Below are 23439 nucleotides of genomic sequence, written 5' to 3' on the forward strand. Positions count from 1 at the left end.
GGGACTGTAGGTGGATGTCCCTGACGTACGTAGGGAGGCGCAAAGTCTTCTGGGCCAGGTGGCCTGACTCTGAGGGGTCTTGAAACGAGGAGATACGAGCCCCTGGGCAGAGACAAAACTCCTCCTCCCTCTTCTCCGCTTGGATTCCTCCTGCCGGGGCAGGACTTAGCCCTGCAAACCCTGACGATCAGGCCAAATGCAAACCGTGTCTCTGGTGCCAGTGGAAATGATCCCGCGGCTCCTGTCTCCAGCTACAAACCTGCCCCCCGCGAGGGCAAGCGAGGGGGCTGGAGAGGCCACGCCAGAGCCCGCATCTCGCGGCTCCCCTCAGGTTTGCCCGGTTCAGGAGACCCCCCTGTACACCACGCTGGAGCGCTCTGCTGCGGATCATGCCTCCCAGAAACGTGGCCTGTACTGCACGAGTGCACGCCTCGAGACCCGGACACCTCAAAAGCTTTCTTTAGCCTTGCTGCATATGTGCCAAGACTGACACGGCTGCCATGTTGCTGTCAGTTCAGCAGGTGCAGAACCGTACATCCGATGCGCCTCCTGTGCGAAGCTTTCTGGAGGCAAAAAGTGGGAGCATGCCCTGAAGTCTCTTTCTGTGCTGAGTCTCTCTTGTGGAGGTGGTGGGGACCTGAGGTCCCAAGTGGAGGGAACATGTCTTTGCTCTCTCTGCCTGTGACGGTAGGCAGGCCACCCAAAGGAATTCAAAGCGTGCACGTGTGAGAGAAGGTGACGTGGCCTGTGGATGTTTGACTCCTGCTCTGCCACCCTGTGAGATGGGTCGGCTCCCTTGTGCCGGCCTTTGTGCTTGTAGACGTGACTGTGCTCTCGGTGCCTTCGTGACACTGATGGGGGATGATGGCGTCTATCCCTGTGGCGGGATGGGGCCTCTCCGTGGCAGGGCCTCTGTCCTTGCTGTGGTGGTGAGACATCAGTGTTCCAAAAGAGACTCTGTTTCCGAATGATGATGAGGGGGTGCAGGGGGGCAGGTGCCTGGTGCTGCAGGACGCTCCTCCCTCCTGCGCCTGCCCTAGCTGTGCCTCCAGCTCTCAAGCTGCTGCTCTGCATTGGCTCGTGCCCAAGCCTCCCACCAGTGCAGCAAGCAGAGCATCCAGAGCCCCGCTCCACACTTGTGCTGCTTGTTCCCCGTGCAGAGGGCTCACCACTTGGAGACTGTGATGTCCACCTGCTCAGGGGTCGCCCCGAGGCAATGCTGTCAGCCTCCCAGGGGATGGTTTGCCCCAAGTTCACCTGGTGCAATGCCCCTGCTCAAGCACAGCCACCTAGAGCAGGCTGCCCAGGACCGTGCCCAGATGACTTTCGAAGGTTGGAGACTCCACAATCTCCCTGGGCAGCCCATGTGTATAGCATAGCATAGCACAGCATAGCGTAGCACAGAGTGTTTTCAGTTGGAAGGGACCTACAACGATCACCTAGTCCAACTGCCTGAGCACCTGAGGGCTGAGCCAAAGTTAAAGCATGTTATTAAGGGCATTGTCCCAATGCCTCTTAGACACTGACAGGCTTGGGGCATCGACAACCTCTCTGGCAAGCCTGTTCCAGTGTTTGACCAGCCTCTCAGTAAAGAAATGCTTCCTAATGTCCAGTCAAAACCTCCCCTGGCACAGTTTGAACCATTCCCATGCATCCTATCACTGGATACCAGGGAGAAGAGATCAGCACCTCCTTCTGCACTTCCCCTCCTCAGGAACTGTAGAGAGCAAGGAGGTCGCCCCTCAGCCTCCTTTTCTCCAAACTAGGCAAGCCCAGACTCCTTAGCCACTCCTCATGAGACTTTCCTTCCAGCCCTTTCACCAGCTTTGTTGCTCTCCTCTGGACGCATTCAAGTACCTGAACATCCTTCTTAAATTGTGGGGCCCAGAACTGCACACAGTACTCAAGGTGAGGCCGCACCAGTGCTCAACACAGCGGGACAATCGCCTCTTTTGACCAGCTGGTTGTGCTGTGTTTGATGCACCCCAGGATGCAGGTTGCCCTCTCGGCTGCCAGGGCACACTGCTGACTCGTCTTGAGCCTGCTGTTGACCAGCACCCCCAGATCCCGTCCTGCAGCGTTTCATGACCACTGTGGCCAACACAGCCACCTACCATCGCATCTCCCACGAGTCCTTCTCTATTCACAAAGAGCAACTCTAGGAGGGCATCTTTCCCAGTTGGCTCACTGAGTACTTGTGACAAGAAGTTATCTCCTACAAACGTCAAGAATTTCCAAGACCTGCTCGTCGCAGGAGTATGGTATTCCCAGCTGATGCCTGGGAGGTTGAAATCTCCCACGAGGACAAGGGCTACCGATCCAGAAATTTCTCCAAATTGCCTATAGAAGAACTCATCAGTGCTTACATTCTGGCTGGGCGATGGGTAGCAGACACCCACTACAACATCTCCTTTGTTTTCCCTCCCCCTAATCCCCACCCAGAGGCTCCCAACCGCATCACCACTAACTGTAAGGGTTGTACAAGCAAACCTCTGCCTTGCATACAGCGCGACACCTCCAGCACGCCTGCCCAGCCTATCCCTCCTGAACGGCCTGTAGCCCTCCATCCCAGCACTCCAATCGTGGGACTCCTTCCACCAACTTCAGAGCACCCTCAGCGTCAGGACGTGCTTTCTTGTGTTCAGATGGAATTTCAAGTTTTCTCGTTGGTGCCCATTGGTTCTTGTCCTGACAGGGCTCACTACTGAGAAAGGTCTGGCTCCCTTGCCCTCGTTCCCTCCCATCCGGTATGCAAGCACAGAGGCATCTTGCCCTTGAAATGGAAGCAGAGCAGGAGACTGGAAAAGAAAGGAAAAAGGGATCAGGGGAAGCATTCTGTTTTGGTCCTACTTACTTACCTCAAAATGCTGCCCCGCTGCTTCTGCATCTGAGCAGGTAGCAAGCTGCTAGCTGCCCACATTCCCCAACAAAGTGTTGCACAGACACTCACAGACAGAGGGTTGGTTAAAAGAAGCTAATTTATTGTCATCTTTGCATCGCATAACGGTCCCAGAGGGAATCAACTCTTTCCAACAAGACAGGTGGTCCCATCCTGCTACAGGTGGTAACAGAAGCCTCAGCTGCAATGGCATCTTCAGCTGGACCGGCGGAGATTCCCCAAACTCTACTTATGCTGAGCTGCTCTTGGGCGGTATCATCTCCATGCCTAGTTTGCTCACATCTGCGGGACAGACTCCCCAGGCAGTCTCTGGGATGAGCAGATTCTCTGCCCCAGTGTCCAAAATTGTCCCCTGGGTCCCACCAGTGTGAGAGGAAAGCAGTTCCTCAGGGTCACAGGCATGGGTGGAAAAGCCTGTGACCACCAGGGTATGGGTGCAGAGCTGCAGACCTCTGAGGTGGAAATTGTGCTGCTGGGTGTGCTTCGCCGTGAGTCTGAAAAGCGGCGTCTCGACAACAGCGCAGCTCTCCAGTCATGGTGCGCTGCTGGCGAGGCTGGCCTCTGCCTGCTCAAGGCTCAGGTAGGCGTCTGAGCTGCCTTGCTGCACTGCAAAAATCATCTCAGCGCAGATGTTCATCTCGGAGGTGCTTGTCAGCTGGAACCTGCAGGACTGGGAGGAGGGCAGCACCGTTAGCTGGCAGTGGTGCGACTGAGGCAAAAGCGGCCAGGCTGATCTCACCAACAGTTGGACCCAGCCGGCGACTTTCTCCACGTCTAAGTAGGAGCGTGTGCAGAGGGTGCGTAGGAAGTACGAGCTCTGATCCGTCGGCAGCTTGTCGTCGGGGTGGTGGAGAGAGCACAGAATATCCCCCAGCAGCTGCTTCCTCGAGCACATGCACTCCAGCACCACGTGGATGCTGGAGCGCCTTGCTGGCAGCTGCCCCGTGGTGTCCAGCTTCAGGCTGAAAGAGTGCCCAGGGGGTGGCCGCAGGAACACGAGCAGGCGGTAGCCGATGCTGTCCTCCTGGACACTCCAGGCTTCATAGGTGCCGTTCATCCCCATGGCTGGGTGCATCTGCGGCATGGAAGTCCCCTGGCAAAACACTCGGCAGACACCAAGGAGGTCACCCACCAGCTCCTTCAGTACCTTGCACGTGCCCGGCAGGCCCCGTATTGGCAGTTGGGTGGACACAGCCAAAGAGCCGACACCATTGTGTGCACCACTGAGGTCTTCCTCCTCCTCCTCCTCCTCGTCGTCCTCCTCCTCGCTGAAGCTGCCAGAGGCAAGCTTCATTTCCCTGGCCACCCAGCAGGCGCTAGCGAGCAGGAGCAGGGCTCCTGGAACAGTCCATAACGGCCACTGCTGCAGCACAGAAAGGAGCGTGGCTTCCTCCGCGGCCCTGCTCCGCTCAATCTCCTGCAGCAGCCGAGTCATCTCCTCATGCAGATACTCCTCACGCTGCTGCATCCTCTCGGCCGCGGCCGCATCTATCTGCTGATCGTGCTTCAGCCCGTGCTGGACGGCCAGCACAGCCAGGACGAGGGCAATTGCCGCAACCATGGCCTGGAGGAAGTGGGAGAAAAGGGGGCTCAGCAGGGCTGTGTGGGAGGGTGCACGGGGCTGGGGGAGCGAGGCAAGAGCCGCCTGGAGCTGGGGGCCAGCAGGAGAAGGGGTGAGGGAGGTGGGAGGGAGCAAGGGCAGGGTTTGTCAGCACTGCAGGGATGGGAGCCGCGGGCTGTCCCAGAAAAGTGTTTGGGCACTGGTGTCGACAGGCTCGAAGGGGCCGCAGGCCCTGGTTGGAGACAGCATGGGGCCCACCCTGCCCCAGCCGCCCTGATGACCAGCTCCTGGCTGGGCTGTGCCCCGTGAAAGGGCAAGAGACACCCCAGTAGACTCTGCCGAGGCCCCATCCCTGACACCCAACAGCGTCCCACGCAGCCACGGGCACCCAGCACGTCCCCAAAGCCTCTCTGGGCACCGGCCACCGCTGAAGGCCCGAGCACCTCTGCCCCCAGCCCCGAGGGCGGTACCGCGGCCTGCCCTGAGGGGCTCGGCTCTCGCTCTGCCTTAGAAACCCCCTGGCCACCTGCCCCGTCCCCCATCCAGCCCAGCCTTCCCCCTGCATGCTGCACTCACCGATCGCCCAAGTGGAACTGCAGCGCGGCTGCCTGATGATGTCCCTGGGGACAGCTCCCATTGTGACCCGTCCCCTGTGCTGTCACAGCCACCAGAGCAGCATCCCCCAGCCGGCAAGCCCCACCCTTCGTCCCCACCGCCCCGCTCAGCGGGTCCTGGGCATCACACCAAGTACAAACCCTGCCGGCAGGAGCGAGCTCCCAGGGGCTCTCTTGACAAAGCGGGCGGACACCCCCAAAACGGTAATTGGAATTAAAATGGGGACTGTAGGTGGATGTCCCTGACGTACGTAGGGAGGCGCAAAGTCTTCTGGGCCAGGTGGCCTGACTCTGAGGGGTCTTGAAACGAGGAGATACGAGCCCCTGGGCAGAGACAAAACTCCTCCTCCCTCTTCTCCGCTTGGATTCCTCCTGCCGGGGCAGGACTTAGCCCTGCAAACCCTGACGATCAGGCCAAATGCAAACCGTGTCTCTGGTGCCAGTGGAAATGATCCCGCGGCTCCTGTCTCCAGCTACAAACCTGCCCCCCGCGAGGGCAAGCGAGGGGGCTGGAGAGGCCACGCCAGAGCCCGCATCTCGCGGCTCCCCTCAGGTTTGCCCGGTTCAGGAGACCCCCCTGTACACCACGCTGGAGCGCTCTGCTGCGGATCATGCCTCCCAGAAACGTGGCCTGTACTGCACGAGTGCACGCCTCGAGACCCGGACACCTCAAAAGCTTTCTTTAGCCTTGCTGCATATGTGCCAAGACTGACACGGCTGCCATGTTGCTGTCAGTTCAGCAGGTGCAGAACCGTACATCCGATGCGCCTCCTGTGCGAAGCTTTCTGGAGGCAAAAAGTGGGAGCATGCCCTGAAGTCTCTTTCTGTGCTGAGTCTCTCTTGTGGAGGTGGTGGGGACCTGAGGTCCCAAGTGGAGGGAACATGTCTTTGCTCTCTCTGCCTGTGACGGTAGGCAGGCCACCCAAAGGAATTCAAAGCGTGCACGTGTGAGAGAAGGTGACGTGGCCTGTGGATGTTTGACTCCTGCTCTGCCACCCTGTGAGATGGGTCGGCTCCCTTGTGCCGGCCTTTGTGCTTGTAGACGTGACTGTGCTCTCGGTGCCTTCGTGACACTGATGGGGGATGATGGCGTCTATCCCTGTGGCGGGATGGGGCCTCTCCGTGGCAGGGCCTCTGTCCTTGCTGTGGTGGTGAGACATCAGTGTTCCAAAAGAGACTCTGTTTCCGAATGATGATGAGGGGGTGCAGGGGGGCAGGTGCCTGGTGCTGCAGGACGCTCCTCCCTCCTGCGCCTGCCCTAGCTGTGCCTCCAGCTCTCAAGCTGCTGCTCTGCATTGGCTCGTGCCCAAGCCTCCCACCAGTGCAGCAAGCAGAGCATCCAGAGCCCCGCTCCACACTTGTGCTGCTTGTTCCCCGTGCAGAGGGCTCACCACTTGGAGACTGTGATGTCCACCTGCTCAGGGGTCGCCCCGAGGCAATGCTGTCAGCCTCCCAGGGGATGGTTTGCCCCAAGTTCACCTGGTGCAATGCCCCTGCTCAAGCACAGCCACCTAGAGCAGGCTGCCCAGGACCGTGCCCAGATGACTTTCGAAGGTTGGAGACTCCACAATCTCCCTGGGCAGCCCATGTGTATAGCATAGCATAGCACAGCATAGCGTAGCACAGAGTGTTTTCAGCTGGAAGGGACCTACAACGATCACCTAGTCCAACTGCCTGAGCACCTGAGGGCTGAGCCAAAGTTAAAGCATGTTATTAAGGGCATTGTCCCAATGCCTCTTAGACACTGACAGGCTTGGGGCATCGACAACCTCTCTGGCAAGCCTGTTCCAGTGTTTGACCAGCCTCTCAGTAAAGAAATGCTTCCTAATGTCCAGTCAAAACCTCCCCTGGCACAGTTTGAACCATTCCCATGCATCCTATCACTGGATACCAGGGAGAAGAGATCAGCACCTCCTTCTGCACTTCCCCTCCTCAGGAACTGTAGAGAGCAAGGAGGTCGCCCCTCAGCCTCCTTTTCTCCAAACTAGGCAAGCCCAGACTCCTTAGCCACTCCTCATGAGACTTTCCTTCCAGCCCTTTCACCAGCTTTGTTGCTCTCCTCTGGACGCATTCAAGTACCTGAACATCCTTCTTAAATTGTGGGGCCCAGAACTGCACACAGTACTCAAGGTGAGGCCGCACCAGTGCTCAACACAGCGGGACAATCGCCTCTTTTGACCAGCTGGTTGTGCTGTGTTTGATGCACCCCAGGATGCAGGTTGCCCTCTCGGCTGCCAGGGCACACTGCTGACTCGTCTTGAGCCTGCTGTTGACCAGCACCCCCAGATCCCGTCCTGCAGCGTTTCATGACCACTGTGGCCAACACAGCCACCTACCATCGCATCTCCCACGAGTCCTTCTCTATTCACAAAGAGCAACTCTAGGAGGGCATCTTTCCCAGTTGGCTCACTGAGTACTTGTGACAAGAAGTTATCTCCTACAAACGTCAAGAATTTCCAAGACCTGCTCGTCGCAGGAGTATGGTATTCCCAGCTGATGCCTGGGAGGTTGAAATCTCCCACGAGGACAAGGGCTACCGATCCAGAAATTTCTCCAAATTGCCTATAGAAGAACTCATCAGTGCTTACATTCTGGCTGGGCGATGGGTAGCAGACACCCACTACAACATCTCCTTTGTTTTCCCTCCCCCTAATCCCCACCCAGAGGCTCCCAACCGCATCACCACTAACTGTAAGGGTTGTACAAGCAAACCTCTGCCTTGCATACAGCGCGACACCTCCAGCACGCCTGCCCAGCCTATCCCTCCTGAACGGCCTGTAGCCCTCCATCCCAGCACTCCAATCGTGGGACTCCTTCCACCAACTTCAGAGCACCCTCAGCGTCAGGACGTGCTTTCTTGTGTTCAGATGGAATTTCAAGTTTTCTCGTTGGTGCCCATTGGTTCTTGTCCTGACAGGGCTCACTACTGAGAAAGGTCTGGCTCCCTTGCCCTCGTTCCCTCCCATCCGGTATGCAAGCACAGAGGCATCTTGCCCTTGAAATGGAAGCAGAGCAGGAGACTGGAAAAGAAAGGAAAAAGGGATCAGGGGAAGCATTCTGTTTTGGTCCTACTTACTTACCTCAAAATGCTGCCCCGCTGCTTCTGCATCTGAGCAGGTAGCAAGCTGCTAGCTGCCCACATTCCCCAACAAAGTGTTGCACAGACACTCACAGACAGAGGGTTGGTTAAAAGAAGCTAATTTATTGTCATCTTTGCATCGCATAACGGTCCCAGAGGGAATCAACTCTTTCCAACAAGACAGGTGGTCCCATCCTGCTACAGGTGGTAACAGAAGCCTCAGCTGCAATGGCATCTTCAGCTGGACCGGCGGAGATTCCCCAAACTCTACTTATGCTGAGCTGCTCTTGGGCGGTATCATCTCCATGCCTAGTTTGCTCACATCTGCGGGACAGACTCCCCAGGCAGTCTCTGGGATGAGCAGATTCTCTGCCCCAGTGTCCAAAATTGTCCCCTGGGTCCCACCAGTGTGAGAGGAAAGCAGTTCCTCAGGGTCACAGGCATGGGTGGAAAAGCCTGTGACCACCAGGGTATGGGTGCAGAGCTGCAGACCTCTGAGGTGGAAATTGTGCTGCTGGGTGTGCTTCGCCGTGAGTCTGAAAAGCGGCGTCTCGACAACAGCGCAGCTCTCCAGTCATGGTGCGCTGCTGGCGAGGCTGGCCTCTGCCTGCTCAAGGCTCAGGTAGGCGTCTGAGCTGCCTTGCTGCACTGCAAAAATCATCTCAGCGCAGATGTTCATCTCGGAGGTGCTTGTCAGCTGGAACCTGCAGGACTGGGAGGAGGGCAGCACCGTTAGCTGGCAGTGGTGCGACTGAGGCAAAAGCGGCCAGGCTGATCTCACCAACAGTTGGACCCAGCCGGCGACTTTCTCCACGTCTAAGTAGGAGCGTGTGCAGAGGGTGCGTAGGAAGTACGAGCTCTGATCCGTCGGCAGCTTGTCGTCGGGGTGGTGGAGAGAGCACAGAATATCCCCCAGCAGCTGCTTCCTCGAGCACATGCACTCCAGCACCACGTGGATGCTGGAGCGCCTTGCTGGCAGCTGCCCCGTGGTGTCCAGCTTCAGGCTGAAAGAGTGCCCAGGGGGTGGCCGCAGGAACACGACCAGGCGGTAGCCGATGCTGTCCTCCTGGACACTCCAGGCTTCATAGGTGCCGTTCATCCCCATGGCTGGGTGCATCTGCGGCATGGAAGTCCCCTGGCAAAACACTCGGCAGACACCAAGGAGGTCACCCACCAGCTCCTTCAGTACCTTGCACGTGCCCGGCAGGCCCCGTATTGGCAGTTGGGTGGACACAGCCAAAGAGCCGACACCATTGTGTGCACCACTGAGGTCTTCCTCCTCCTCCTCCTCCTCGTCGTCCTCCTCCTCGCTGAAGCTGCCAGAGGCAAGCTTCATTTCCCTGGCCACCCAGCAGGCGCTAGCGAGCAGGAGCAGGGCTCCTGGAACAGTCCATAACGGCCACTGCTGCAGCACAGAAAGGAGCGTGGCTTCCTCCGCGGCCCTGCTCCGCTCAATCTCCTGCAGCAGCCGAGTCATCTCCTCATGCAGATACTCCTCACGCTGCTGCATCCTCTCGGCCGCGGCCGCATCTATCTGCTGATCGTGCTTCAGCCCGTGCTGGACGGCCAGCACAGCCAGGACGAGGGCAATTGCCGCAACCATGGCCTGGAGGAAGTGGGAGAAAAGGGGGCTCAGCAGGGCTGTGTGGGAGGGTGCACGGGGCTGGGGGAGCGAGGCAAGAGCCGCCTGGAGCTGGGGGCCAGCAGGAGAAGGGGTGAGGGAGGTGGGAGGGAGCAAGGGCAGGGTTTGTCAGCACTGCAGGGATGGGAGCCGCGGGCTGTCCCAGAAAAGTGTTTGGGCACTGGTGTCGACAGGCTCGAAGGGGCCGCAGGCCCTGGTTGGAGACAGCATGGGGCCCACCCTGCCCCAGCCGCCCTGATGACCAGCTCCTGGCTGGGCTGTGCCCCGTGAAAGGGCAAGAGACACCCCAGTAGACTCTGCCGAGGCCCCATCCCTGACACCCAACAGCGTCCCACGCAGCCACGGGCACCCAGCACGTCCCCAAAGCCTCTCTGGGCACCGGCCACCGCTGAAGGCCCGAGCACCTCTGCCCCCAGCCCCGAGGGCGGTACCGCGGCCTGCCCTGAGGGGCTCGGCTCTCGCTCTGCCTTAGAAACCCCCTGGCCACCTGCCCCGTCCCCCATCCAGCCCAGCCTTCCCCCTGCATGCTGCACTCACCGATCGCCCAAGTGGAACTGCAGCGCGGCTGCCTGATGATGTCCCTGGGGACAGCTCCCATTGTGACCCGTCCCCTGTGCTGTCACAGCCACCAGAGCAGCATCCCCCAGCCGGCAAGCCCCACCCTTCGTCCCCACCGCCCCGCTCAGCGGGTCCTGGGCATCACACCAAGTACAAACCCTGCCGGCAGGAGCGAGCTCCCAGGGGCTCTCTTGACAAAGCGGGCGGACACCCCCAAAACGGTAATTGGAATTAAAATGGGGACTGTAGGTGGATGTCCCTGACGTACGTAGGGAGGCGCAAAGTCTTCTGGGCCAGGTGGCCTGACTCTGAGGGGTCTTGAAACGAGGAGATACGAGCCCCTGGGCAGAGACAAAACTCCTCCTCCCTCTTCTCCTCTTGGATTCCTCCTGCCGGGGCAGGACTTAGCCCTGCAAACCCTGACGATCAGGCCAAATGCAAACCGTGTCTCCGGTGCCAGTGGAAATGATCCCGCGGCTCCTGTCTCCAGCTACAAACCTGCCCCCCGCGAGGGCAAGCGAGGGGGCTGGAGAGGCCACGCCAGAGCCCGCATCTCGCGGCTCCCCTCAGGTTTGCCCGGTTCAGGAGACCCCCCTGTACACCACGCTGGAGCGCTCTGCTGCGGATCATGCCTCCCAGAAACGTGGCCTGTACTGCACGAGTGCACGCCTCGAGACCCGGACACCTCAAAAGCTTTCTTTAGCCTTGCTGCATATGTGCCAAGACTGACACGGCTGCCATGTTGCTGTCAGTTCAGCAGGTGCAGAACCGTACATCCGATGCGCCTCCTGTGCGAAGCTTTCTGGAGGCAAAAAGTGGGAGCATGCCCTGAAGTCTCTTTCTGTGCTGAGTCTCTCTTGTGGAGGTGGTGGGGACCTGAGGTCCCAAGTGGAGGGAACATGTCTTTGCTCTCTCTGCCTGTGACGGTAGGCAGGCCACCCAAAGGAATTCAAAGCGTGCACGTGTGAGAGAAGGTGACGTGGCCTGTGGATGTTTGACTCCTGCTCTGCCACCCTGTGAGATGGGTCGGCTCCCTTGTGCCGGCCTTTGTGCTTGTAGACGTGACTGTGCTCTCGGTGCCTTCGTGACACTGATGGGGGATGATGGCGTCTATCCCTGTGGCGGGATGGGGCCTCTCCGTGGCAGGGCCTCTGTCCTTGCTGTGGTGGTGAGACATCAGTGTTCCAAAAGAGACTCTGTTTCCGAATGATGATGAGGGGGTGCAGGGGGGCAGGTGCCTGGTGCTGCAGGACACTCCTCCCTCCTGCGCCTGCCCTAGCTGTGCCTCCAGCTCTCAAGCTGCTGCTCTGCATTGGCTCGTGCCCAAGCCTCCCACCAGTGCAGCAAGCAGAGCATCCAGAGCTCCGCTCCACACTTGTGCTGCTTGTTCCCCGTGCAGAGGGCTCACCACTTGGAGACTGTGATGTCCACCTGCTCAGGGGTCGCCCCGGGGCAATGCTGTCAGCCTCCCAGGGGATGGTTTGCCCCAAGTTCACCTGGTGCAATGCCCCTGCTCAAGCACAGCCACCTAGAGCAGGCTGCCCAGGACCGTGCCCAGATGACTTTCGAAGGTTGGAGACTCCACAATCTCCCTGGGCAGCCCATGTGTATAGCATAGCATAGCACAGCATAGCGTAGCACAGAGTGTTTTCAGTTGGAAGGGACCTACAACGATCACCTAGTCCAACTGCCTGAGCACCTGAGGGCTGAGCCAAAGTTAAAGCATGTTATTAAGGGCATTGTCCCAATGCCTCTTAGACACTGACAGGCTTGGGGCATCGACAACCTCTCTGGCAAGCCTGTTCCAGTGTTTGACCAGCCTCTCAGTAAAGAAATGCTTCCTAATGTCCAGTCAAAACCTCCCCTGGCACAGTTTGAACCATTCCCATGCATCCTATCACTGGATACCAGGGAGAAGAGATCAGCACCTCCTTCTGCACTTCCCCTCCTCAGGAGCTGTAGAGAGCAAGGAGGTCGCCCCTCAGCCTCCTTTTCTCCAAACTAGGCAAGCCCAGACTCCTTAGCCACTCCTCATGAGACTTTCCTTCCAGCCCTTTCACCAGCTTTGTTGCTCTCCTCTGGACGCAATTCAAGTACCTGAACATCCTTCTTAAATTGTGGGGCCCAGAACTGCACACAGTACTCAAGGTGAGGCCGCACCAGTGCTCAACACAGCGGGACAATCGCCTCTTTTGACCAGCTGGTTGTGCTGTGTTTGATGCACCCCAGGATGCAGGTTGCCCTCTCGGCTGCCAGGGCACACTGCTGACTCGTCTTGAGCCTGCTGTTGACCAGCACCCCCAGATCCCGTCCTGCAGCGTTTCATGACCACTGTGGCCAACACAGCCACCTACCATCGCATCTCCCACGAGTCCTTCTCTGTTCACAAAGAGCAACTCTAGGAGGGCATCTTTCCCAGTTGGCTCACTGAGTACTTGTGACAAGAAGTTATCTCCTGCAAACGTCAAGAATTTCCAAGACCTGCTCGTCGCAGGAGTATGGTATTCCCAGCTGATGCCTGGGAGGTTGAAATCTCCCACGAGGACAAGGGCTACCGATCCAGAAATTTCTCCAAATTGCCTATAGAAGAACTCATCAGTGCTTACATTCTGGCTGGGCGATGGGTAGCAGACACCCACTACAACATCTCCTTTGTTTTCCCTCCCCCTAATCCCCACCCAGAGGCTCCCAACCGCATCACCACTAACTGTAAGGGTTGTACAAGCAAACCTCTGCCTTGCATACAGCGCGACACCTCCAGCACGCCTGCCCAGCCTATCCCTCCTGAACGGCCTGTAGCCCTCCATCCCAGCACTCCAATCGTGGGACTCCTTCCACCAACTTTAGAGCACCCTCAGCGTCAGGACGTGCTTTCTTGTGTTCAGATGGAATTTCAAGTTTTCTCGTTGGTGCCCATTGGTTCTTGTCCTGACAGGGCTCACTACTGAGAAAGGTCTGGCTCCCTTGCCCTCATTCCCTCCCATCCGGTATGCAAGCACAGAGGCATCTTGCCCTTGAAATGGAAGCAGAGCAGGAGACTGGAAAAGAAAGGAAAAAGGGGTCAGGGGAAGCATTCTGTTTTGGTCCTACTTACTTACCTCAAAATGCTGCCCCGCTGCTTCTGCATCTGAGCAGGTAGCAAGCTGCTAGCTGCCCACATTCCCCAACAAAGTGTTGCACAGACACTCACAGACAGAGGGTTGGTTAAAAGAAGCTAATTTATTGTCATCTTTGCATCGCATAACGGTCCCAGAGGGAATCAACTCTTTCCAACAAGACAGGTGGTCCCATCCTGCTACAGGTGGTAACAGAAGCCTCAGCTGCAATGGCATCTTCAGCTGGACCGGCGGAGATTCCCCAAACTCTACTTATGCTGAGCTGCTCTTGGGCGGTATCATCTCCATGCCTAGTTTGCTCACATCTGCGGGACAGACTCCCCAGGCAGTCTCTGGGATGAGCAGATTCTCTGCCCCAGTGTCCAAAATTGTCCCCTGGGTCCCACCAGTGTGAGAGGAAAGCAGTTCCTCAGGGTCACAGGCATGGGTGGAAAAGCCTGTGACCACCAGGGTATGGGTGCAGAGCTGCAGACCTCTGAGGTGGAAATTGTGCTGCTGGGTGTGCTTCGCCGTGAGTCTGAAAAGCGGCGTCTCGACAACAGCGCAGCTCTCCAGTCATGGTGCGCTGCTGGCGAGGCTGGCCTCTGCCTGCTCAAGGCTCAGGTAGGCGTCTGAGCTGCCTTGCTGCACTGCAAAAATCATCTCAGCGCAGATGTTCATCTCGGAGGTGCTTGTCAGCTGGAACCTGCAGGACTGGGAGGAGGGCAGCACCGTTAGCTGGCAGTGGTGCGACTGAGGCAAAAGCGGCCAGGCTGATCTCACCAACAGTTGGACCCAGCCGGCGACTTTCTCCACGTCTAAGTAGGAGCGTGTGCAGAGGGTGCGTAGGAAGTACGAGCTCTGATCCGTCGGCAGCTTGTCGTCGGGGTGGTGGAGAGAGCACAGAATATCCCCCAGCAGCTGCTTCCTCGAGCACATGCACTCCAGCACCACGTGGATGCTGGAGCGCCTTGCTGGCAGCTGCCCCGTGGTGTCCAGCTCCAGGCTGAAAGAGTGCCCAGGGGGTGGCCGCAGGAACACGAGCAGGCGGTAGCCGATGCTGTCCTCCTGGACACTCCAGGCTTCATAGGTGCCGTTCATCCCCATGGCTGGGTGCATCTGCGGCATGGAAGTCCCCTGGCAAAACACTCGGCAGACACCAAGGAGGTCACCCACCAGCTCCTTCAGTACCTTGCACGTGCCCGGCAGGCCCCGTATTGGCAGTTGGGTGGACACAGCCAAAGAGCCGACACCATTGTGTGCACCACTGAGGTCTTCCTCCTCCTCCTCCTCCTCGTCGTCCTCCTCCTCGCTGAAGCTGCCAGAGGCAAGCTTCATTTCCCTGGCCACCCAGCAGGCGCTAGCGAGCAGGAGCAGGGCTCCTGGAACAGTCCATAACGGCCACTGCTGCAGCACAGAAAGGAGCGTGGCTTCCTCCGCGGCCCTGCTCCGCTCAATCTCCTGCAGCAGCCGAGTCATCTCCTCATGCAGATACTCCTCACGCTGCTGCATCCTCTCGGCCGCGGCCGCATCTATCTGCTGATCGTGCTTCAGCCCGTGCTGGACGGCCAGCACAGCCAGGACGAGGGCAATTGCCGCAACCATGGCCTGGAGGAAGTGGGAGAAAAGGGGGCTCAGCAGGGCTGTGTGGGAGGGTGCACGGGGCTGGGGGAGCGAGGCAAGAGCCGCCTGGAGCTGGGGGACAGCAGGAGAAGGGGTGAGGGAGGTGGGAGGGAGCAAGGGCAGGGTTTGTCAGCACTGCAGGGATGGGAGCCGCGGGCTGTCCCAGAAAAGTGTTTGGGCACTGGTGTCGACAGGCTCGAAGGGGCCGCAGGCCCTGGTTGGAGACAGCATGGGGCCCATCCTGCCCCAGCCGCCCTGATGACCAGCTTCTGGCTGGGCTGTGCCCCGTGAAAGGGCAAGAGACACCCCAGTAGACTCTGCCGAGGCCCCATCCCTGACACCCAACAGCGTCCCACGCAGCCACGGGCACCCAGCACGTCCCCAAAGCCTCTCTGGGCACCGGCCACCGCTGAAGGCCCGAGCACCTCTGCCCCCAGCCCCGAGGGCGGTACCGCGGCCTGCCCTGAGGGGCTCGGCTCTCGCTCTGCCTTAGAAACCCCCTGGCCACCTGCCCCGTCCCCCATCCAGCCCAGCCTTCCCCCTGCATGCTGCACTCACCGATCGCCCAAGTGGAACTGCAGCGCGGCTGCCTGATGATGTCCCTGGGGACAGCTCCCATTGTGACCCGTCCCCTGTGCTGTCACAGCCACCAGAGCAGCATCCCCCAGCCGGCAAGCCCCACCCTTCGTCCCCACCGCCCCGCTCAGCGGGTCCTGGGCATCACACCAAGTACAAACCCTGCCGGCAGGAGCGAGCTCCCAGGGGCTCTCTTGACAAAGCGGGCGGACACCCCCAAAACGGTAATTGGAATTAAAATGGGGACTGTAGGTGGATGTCCCTGACGTACGTAGGGAGGCGCAAAGTCTTCTGGGCCAGGTGGCCTGACTCTGAGGGGTCTTGAAACGAGGAGATACGAGCCCCTGGGCAGAGACAAAACTCCTCCTCCCTCTTCTCCTCTTGGATTCCTCCTGCCGGGGCAGGACTTAGCCCTGCAAACCCTGACGATCAGGCCAAATGCAAACCGTGTCTCCGGTGCCAGTGGAAATGATCCCGCGGCTCCTGTCTCCAGCTACAAACCTGCCCCCCGCGAGGGCAAGCGAGGGGGCTGGAGAGGCCACGCCAGAGCCCGCATCTCGCGGCTCCCCTCAGGTTTGCCCGGTTCAGGAGACCCCCCTGTACACCACGCTGGAGCGCTCTGCTGCGGATCATGCCTCCCAGAAACGTGGCCTGTACTGCACGAGTGCACGCCTCGAGACCCGGACACCTCAAAAGCTTTCTTTAGCCTTGCTGCATATGTGCCAAGACTGACACGGCTGCCATGTTGCTGTCAGTTCAGCAGGTGCAGAACCGTACATCCGATGCGCCTCCTGTGCGAAGCTTTCTGGAGGCAAAAAGTGGGAGCATGCCCTGAAGTCTCTTTCTGTGCTGAGTCTCTCTTGTGGAGGTGGTGGGGACCTGAGGTCCCAAGTGGAGGGAACATGTCTTTGCTCTCTCTGCCTGTGACGGTAGGCAGGCCACCCAAAGGAATTCAAAGCGTGCACGTGTGAGAGAAGGTGACGTGGCCTGTGGATGTTTGACTCCTGCTCTGCCACCCTGTGAGATGGGTCGGCTCCCTTGTGCCGGCCTTTGTGCTTGTAGACGTGACTGTGCTCTCGGTGCCTTCGTGACACTGATGGGGGATGATGGCGTCTATCCCTGTGGCGGGATGGGGCCTCTCCGTGGCAGGGCCTCTGTCCTTGCTGTGGTGGTGAGACATCAGTGTTCCAAAAGAGACTCTGTTTCCGAATGATGATGAGGGGGTGCAGGGGGGCAGGTGCCTGGTGCTGCAGGACACTCCTCCCTCCTGCGCCTGCCCTAGCTGTGCCTCCAGCTCTCAAGCTGCTGCTCTGCATTGGCTCGTGCCCAAGCCTCCCACCAGTGCAGCAAGCAGAGCATCCAGAGCCCCGCTCCACACTTGTGCTGCTTGTTCCCCGTGCAGAGGGCTCACCACTTGGAGACTGTGATGTCCACCTGCTCAGGGGTCGCCCCGGGGCAATGCTGTCAGCCTCCCAGGGGATGGTTTGCCCCAAGTTCACCTGGTGCAATGCCCCTGCTCAAGCACAGCCACCTAGAGCAGGCTGCCCAGGACCGTGCCCAGATGACTTTCGAAGGTTGGAGACTCCACAATCTCCCTGGGCAGCCCATGTGTATAGCATAGCATAGCACAGCATAGCGTAGCACAGAGTGTTTTCAGTTGGAAGGGACCTACAACGATCACCTAGTCCAACTGCCTGAGCACCTGAGGGCTGAGCCAAAGTTAAAGCATGTTATTAAGGGCATTGTCCCAATGCCTCTTAGACACTGACAGGCTTGGGGCATCGACAACCTCTCTGGCAAGCCTGTTCCAGTGTTTGACCAGCCTCTCAGTAAAGAAATGCTTCCTAATGTCCAGTCAAAACCTCCCCTGGCACAGCTTGAACCATTCCCATGCATCCTATCACTGGATACCAGGGAGAAGAGATCAGCACCTCCTTCTGCACTTCCCCTCCTCAGGAGCTGTAGAGAGCAAGGAGGTCGCCCCTCAGCCTCCTTTTCTCCAAACTAGGCAAGCCCAGACTCCTTAGCCACTCCTCATGAGACTTTCCTTCCAGCCCTTTCACCAGCTTTGTTGCTCTCCTCTGGACGCAATTCAAGTACCTGAACATCCTTCTTAAATTGTGGGGCCCAGAACTGCACACAGTACTCAAGGTGAGGCCGCACCAGTGCTCAACACAGCGGGACAATCGCCTCTTTTGACCAGCTGGTTGTGCTGTGTTTGATGCACCCCAGGATGCAGGTTGCCCTCTCGGCTGCCAGGGCACACTGCTGACTCGTCTTGAGCCTGCTGTTGACCAGCACCCCCAGATCCCGTCCTGCAGCGTTTCATGACCACTGTGGCCAACACAGCCACCTACCATCGCATCTCCCACGAGTCCTTCTCTGTTCACAAAGAGCAACTCTAGGAGGGCATCTTTCCCAGTTGGCTCACTGAGTACTTGTGACAAGAAGTTATCTCCTGCAAACGTCAAGAATTTCCAAGACCTGCTCGTCGCAGGAGTATGGTATTCCCAGCTGATGCCTGGGAGGTTGAAATCTCCCACGAGGACAAGGGCTACCGATCCAGAAATTTCTCCAAATTGCCTATAGAAGAACTCATCAGTGCTTACATTCTGGCTGGGCGATGGGTAGCAGACACCCACTACAACATCTCCTTTGTTTTCCCTCCCCCTAATCCCCACCCAGAGGCTCCCAACCGCATCACCACTAACTGTAAGGGTTGTACAAGCAAACCTCTGCCTTGCATACAGCGCGACACCTCCAGCACGCCTGCCCAGCCTATCCCTCCTGAACGGCCTGTAGCCCTCCATCCCAGCACTCCAATCGTGGGACTCCTTCCACCAACTTTAGAGCACCCTCAGCGTCAGGACGTGCTTTCTTGTGTTCAGATGGAATTTCAAGTTTTCTCGTTGGTGCCCATTGGTTCTTGTCCTGACAGGGCTCACTACTGAGAAAGGTCTGGCTCCCTTGCCCTCGTTCCCTCCCATCCGGTATGCAAGCACAGAGGCATCTTGCCCTTGAAATGGAAGCAGAGCAGGAGACTGGAAAAGAAAGGAAAAAGGGGTCAGGGGAAGCATTCTGTTTTGGTCCTACTTACTTACCTCAAAATGCTGCCCCGCTGCTTCTGCATCTGAGCAGGTAGCAAGCTGCTAGCTGCCCACATTCCCCAACAAAGTGTTGCACAGACACTCACAGACAGAGGGTTGGTTAAAAGAAGCTAATTTATTGTCATCTTTGCATCGCATAACGGTCCCAGAGGGAATCAACTCTTTCCAACAAGACAGGTGGTCCCATCCTGCTACAGGTGGTAACAGAAGCCTCAGCTGCAATGGCATCTTCAGCTGGACCGGCGGAGATTCCCCAAACTCTACTTATGCTGAGCTGCTCTTGGGCGGTATCATCTCCATGCCTAGTTTGCTCACATCTGCGGGACAGACTCCCCAGGCAGTCTCTGGGATGAGCAGATTCTCTGCCCCAGTGTCCAAAATTGTCCCCTGGGTCCCACCAGTGTGAGAGGAAAGCAGTTCCTCAGGGTCACAGGCATGGGTGGAAAAGCCTGTGACCACCAGGGTATGGGTGCAGAGCTGCAGACCTCTGAGGTGGAAATTGTGCTGCTGGGTGTGCTTCGCCGTGAGTCTGAAAAGCGGCGTCTCGACAACAGCGCAGCTCTCCAGTCATGGTGCGCTGCTGGCGAGGCTGGCCTCTGCCTGCTCAAGGCTCAGGTAGGCGTCTGAGCTGCCTTGCTGCACTGCAAAAATCATCTCAGCGCAGATGTTCATCTCGGAGGTGCTTGTCAGCTGGAACCTGCAGGACTGGGAGGAGGGCAGCACCGTTAGCTGGCAGTGGTGCGACTGAGGCAAAAGCGGCCAGGCTGATCTCACCAACAGTTGGACCCAGCCGGCGACTTTCTCCACGTCTAAGTAGGAGCGTGTGCAGAGGGTGCGTAGGAAGTACGAGCTCTGATCCGTCGGCAGCTTGTCGTCGGGGTGGTGGAGAGAGCACAGAATATCCCCCAGCAGCTGCTTCCTCGAGCACATGCACTCCAGCACCACGTGGATGCTGGAGCGCCTTGCTGGCAGCTGCCCCGTGGTGTCCAGCTCCAGGCTGAAAGAGTGCCCAGGGGGTGGCCGCAGGAACACGACCAGGCGGTAGCCGATGCTGTCCTCCTGGACACTCCAGGCTTCATAGGTGCCGTTCATCCCCATGGCTGGGTGCATCTGCGGCATGGAAGTCCCCTGGCAAAACACTCGGCAGACACCAAGGAGGTCACCCACCAGCTCCTTCAGTACCTTGCACGTGCCCGGCAGGCCCCGTATTGGCAGTTGGGTGGACACAGCCAAAGAGCCGACACCATTGTGTGCACCACTGAGGTCTTCCTCCTCCTCCTCCTCCTCGTCGTCCTCCTCCTCGCTGAAGCTGCCAGAGGCAAGCTTCATTTCCCTGGCCACCCAGCAGGCGCTAGCGAGCAGGAGCAGGGCTCCTGGAACAGTCCATAACGGCCACTGCTGCAGCACAGAAAGGAGCGTGGCTTCCTCCGCGGCCCTGCTCCGCTCAATCTCCTGCAGCAGCCGAGTCATCTCCTCATGCAGATACTCCTCACGCTGCTGCATCCTCTCGGCCGCGGCCGCATCTATCTGCTGATCGTGCTTCAGCCCGTGCTGGACGGCCAGCACAGCCAGGACGAGGGCAATTGCCGCAACCATGGCCTGGAGGAAGTGGGAGAAAAGGGGGCTCAGCAGGGCTGTGTGGGAGGGTGCACGGGGCTGGGGGAGCGAGGCAAGAGCCGCCTGGAGCTGGGGGCCAGCAGGAGAAGGGGTGAGGGAGGTGGGAGGGAGCAAGGGCAGGGTTTGTCAGCACTGCAGGGATGGGAGCCGCGGGCTGTCCCAGAAAAGTGTTTGGGCACTGGTGTCGACAGGCTCGAAGGGGCCGCAGGCCCTGGTTGGAGACAGCATGGGGCCCACCCTGCCCCAGCCGCCCTGATGACCAGCTCCTGGCTGGGCTGTGCCCCGTGAAAGGGCAAGAGACACCCCAGTAGACTCTGCCGAGGCCCCATCCCTGACACCCAACAGCGTCCCACGCAGCCACGGCACCCAGCACGTCCCCAAAGCCTCTCTGGGCACCGGCCACCGCTGAAGGCCCGAGCACCTCTGCCCCCAGCCCCGAGGGCGGTACCGCGGCCTGCCCTGAGGGGCTCGGCTCTCGCTCTGCCTTAGAAACCCCCTGGCCACCTGCCCCGTCCCCCATCCAGCCCAGCCTTCCCCCTGCATGCTGCACTCACCGATCGCCCAAGTGGAACTGCAGCGCGGCTGCCTGATGATGTCCCTGGGGACAGCTCCCATTGTGACCCGTCCCCTGTGCTGTCACAGCCACCAGAGCAGCATCCCCCAGCCGGCAAGCCCCACCCTTCGTCCCCACCGCCCCGCTCAGCGGGTCCTGGGCATCACACCAAGTACAAACCCTGCCGGCAGGAGCGAGCTCCCAGGGGCTCTCTTGACAAAGCGGGCGGACACCCCCAAAACGGTAATTGGAATTAAAATGGGGACTGTAGGTGGATGTCCCTGACGTACGTAGGGAGGCGCAAAGTCTTCTGGGCCAGGTGGCCTGACTCTGAGGGGTCTTGAAACGAGGAGATACGAGCCCCTGGGCAGAGACAAAACTCCTCCTCCCTCTTCTCCTCTTGGATTCCTCCTGCCGGGGCAGGACTTAGCCCTGCAAACCCTGACGATCAGGCCAAATGCAAACCGTGTCTCCGGTGCCAGTGGAAATGATCCCGCGGCTCCTGTCTCCAGCTACAAACCTGCCCCCCGCGAGGGCAAGCGAGGGGGCTGGAGAGGCCACGCCAGAGCCCGCATCTCGCGGCTCCCCTCAGGTTTGCCCGGTTCAGGAGACCCCCCTGTACACCACGCTGGAGCGCTCTGCTGCGGATCATGCCTCCCAGAAACGTGGCCTGTACTGCACGAGTGCACGCCTCGAGACCCGGACACCTCAAAAGCTTTCTTTAGCCTTGCTGCATATGTGCCAAGACTGACACGGCTGCCATGTTGCTGTCAGTTCAGCAGGTGCAGAACCGTACATCCGATGCGCCTCCTGTGCGAAGCTTTCTGGAGGCAAAAAGTGGGAGCATGCCCTGAAGTCTCTTTCTGTGCTGAGTCTCTCTTGTGGAGGTGGTGGGGACCTGAGGTCCCAAGTGGAGGGAACATGTCTTTGCTCTCTCTGCCTGTGACGGTAGGCAGGCCACCCAAAGGAATTCAAAGCGTGCACGTGTGAGAGAAGGTGACGTGGCCTGTGGATGTTTGACTCCTGCTCTGCCACCCTGTGAGATGGGTCGGCTCCCTTGTGCCGGCCTTTGTGCTTGTAGACGTGACTGTGCGCTCGGTGCCTTCGTGACACTGATGGGGGATGATGGCGTCTATCCCTGTGGCGGGATGGGGCCTCTCCGTGGCAGGGCCTCTGTCCTTGCTGTGGTGGTGAGACATCAGTGTTCCAAAAGAGACTCTGTTTCCGAATGATGATGAGGGGGTGCAGGGGGGCAGGTGCCTGGTGCTGCAGGACACTCCTCCCTCCTGCGCCTGCCCTAGCTGTGCCTCCAGCTCTCAAGCTGCTGCTCTGCATTGGCTCGTGCCCAAGCCTCCCACCAGTGCAGCAAGCAGAGCATCCAGAGCCCCGCTCCACACTTGTGCTGCTTGTTCCCCGTGCAGAGGGCTCACCACTTGGAGACTGTGATGTCCACCTGCTCAGGGGTCGCCCCGGGGCAATGCTGTCAGCCTCCCAGGGGATGGTTTGCCCCAAGTTCACCTGGTGCAATGCCCCTGCTCAAGCACAGCCACCTAGAGCAGGCTGCCCAGGACCGTGCCCAGATGACTTTCGAAGGTTGGAGACTCCACAATCTCCCTGGGCAGCCCATGTGTATAGCATAGCATAGCACAGCATAGCGTAGCACAGAGTGTTTTCAGTTGGAAGGGACCTACAACGATCACCTAGTCCAACTGCCTGAGCACCTGAGGGCTGAGCCAAAGTTAAAGCATGTTATTAAGGGCATTGTCCCAATGCCTCTTAGACACTGACAGGCTTGGGGCATCGACAACCTCTCTGGCAAGCCTGTTCCAGTGTTTGACCAGCCTCTCAGTAAAGAAATGCTTCCTAATGTCCAGTCAAAACCTCCCCTGGCACAGCTTGAACCATTCCCATGCATCCTATCACTGGATACCAGGGAGAAGAGATCAGCACCTCCTTCTGCACTTCCCCTCCTCAGGAGCTGTAGAGAGCAAGGAGGTCGCCCCTCAGCCTCCTTTTCTCCAAACTAGGCAAGCCCAGACTCCTTAGCCACTCCTCATGAGACTTTCCTTCCAGCCCTTTCACCAGCTTTGTTGCTCTCCTCTGGACGCAATTCAAGTACCTGAACATCCTTCTTAAATTGTGGGGCCCAGAACTGCACACAGTACTCAAGGTGAGGCCGCACCAGTGCTCAACACAGCGGGACAATCGCCTCTTTTGACCAGCTGGTTGTGCTGTGTTTGATGCACCCCAGGATGCAGGTTGCCCTCTCGGCTGCCAGGGCACACTGCTGACTCGTCTTGAGCCTGCTGTTGACCAGCACCCCCAGATCCCGTCCTGCAGCGTTTCATGACCACTGTGGCCAACACAGCCACCTACCATCGCATCTCCCACGAGTCCTTCTCTGTTCACAAAGAGCAACTCTAGGAGGGCATCTTTCCCAGTTGGCTCACTGAGTACTTGTGACAAGAAGTTATCTCCTGCAAACGTCAAGAATTTCCAAGACCTGCTCGTCGCA

General features: G+C 58.7%; 4 protein-coding genes across 4 annotated transcripts; all 4 read right to left on the bottom strand.

Annotated features, from left to right (window-relative positions):
• Positions 1–3431: 3431 nt before the first annotated feature.
• Positions 3432–4460, bottom strand: LOC132317067 (inositol 1,4,5-trisphosphate receptor-interacting protein-like 1). Its single transcript, XM_059817887.1, has one exon. The coding sequence runs from the start codon at positions 4458–4460 to the stop codon at positions 3432–3434; it is 1029 nt and encodes a 342-aa protein (XP_059673870.1).
• Positions 4461–8727: 4267 nt separating this feature from the next.
• On the bottom strand, positions 8728–9756 carry LOC132317068 (inositol 1,4,5-trisphosphate receptor-interacting protein-like 1). The gene has a single exon (XM_059817888.1). It carries the CDS (start codon positions 9754–9756, stop codon positions 8728–8730), a length of 1029 nt encoding a protein of 342 aa, XP_059673871.1.
• Positions 9757–14024: 4268 nt separating this feature from the next.
• Positions 14025–15053, bottom strand: LOC132317069 (inositol 1,4,5-trisphosphate receptor-interacting protein-like 1). Its single transcript, XM_059817889.1, has one exon. The coding sequence runs from the start codon at positions 15051–15053 to the stop codon at positions 14025–14027; it is 1029 nt and encodes a 342-aa protein (XP_059673872.1).
• Positions 15054–19321: 4268 nt separating this feature from the next.
• LOC132317070 (inositol 1,4,5-trisphosphate receptor-interacting protein-like 1) lies at positions 19322–20350 on the bottom strand. The gene has a single exon (XM_059817891.1). It carries the CDS (start codon positions 20348–20350, stop codon positions 19322–19324), a length of 1029 nt encoding a protein of 342 aa, XP_059673874.1.
• Positions 20351–23439: the final 3089 nt, after the last annotated feature.

The sequence above is a fragment of the Gavia stellata genome, chromosome 5 (assembly GCF_030936135.1).
Source record: "Gavia stellata isolate bGavSte3 chromosome 5, bGavSte3.hap2, whole genome shotgun sequence".
Classification (NCBI taxonomy): domain Eukaryota; kingdom Metazoa; phylum Chordata; class Aves; order Gaviiformes; family Gaviidae; genus Gavia; species Gavia stellata.

Excerpts from the sequence above, each read along its gene's own strand:
- LOC132317067 (XM_059817887.1), bottom strand. The coding sequence starts at position 4,460 with ATGGTTGCGGCAATTGCCCTCGTCCTGGCTGTGCTGGCCGTCCAGCAC.
- LOC132317068 (XM_059817888.1), bottom strand. The coding sequence starts at position 9,756 with ATGGTTGCGGCAATTGCCCTCGTCCTGGCTGTGCTGGCCGTCCAGCAC.
- LOC132317069 (XM_059817889.1), bottom strand. The coding sequence starts at position 15,053 with ATGGTTGCGGCAATTGCCCTCGTCCTGGCTGTGCTGGCCGTCCAGCAC.
- LOC132317070 (XM_059817891.1), bottom strand. The coding sequence starts at position 20,350 with ATGGTTGCGGCAATTGCCCTCGTCCTGGCTGTGCTGGCCGTCCAGCAC.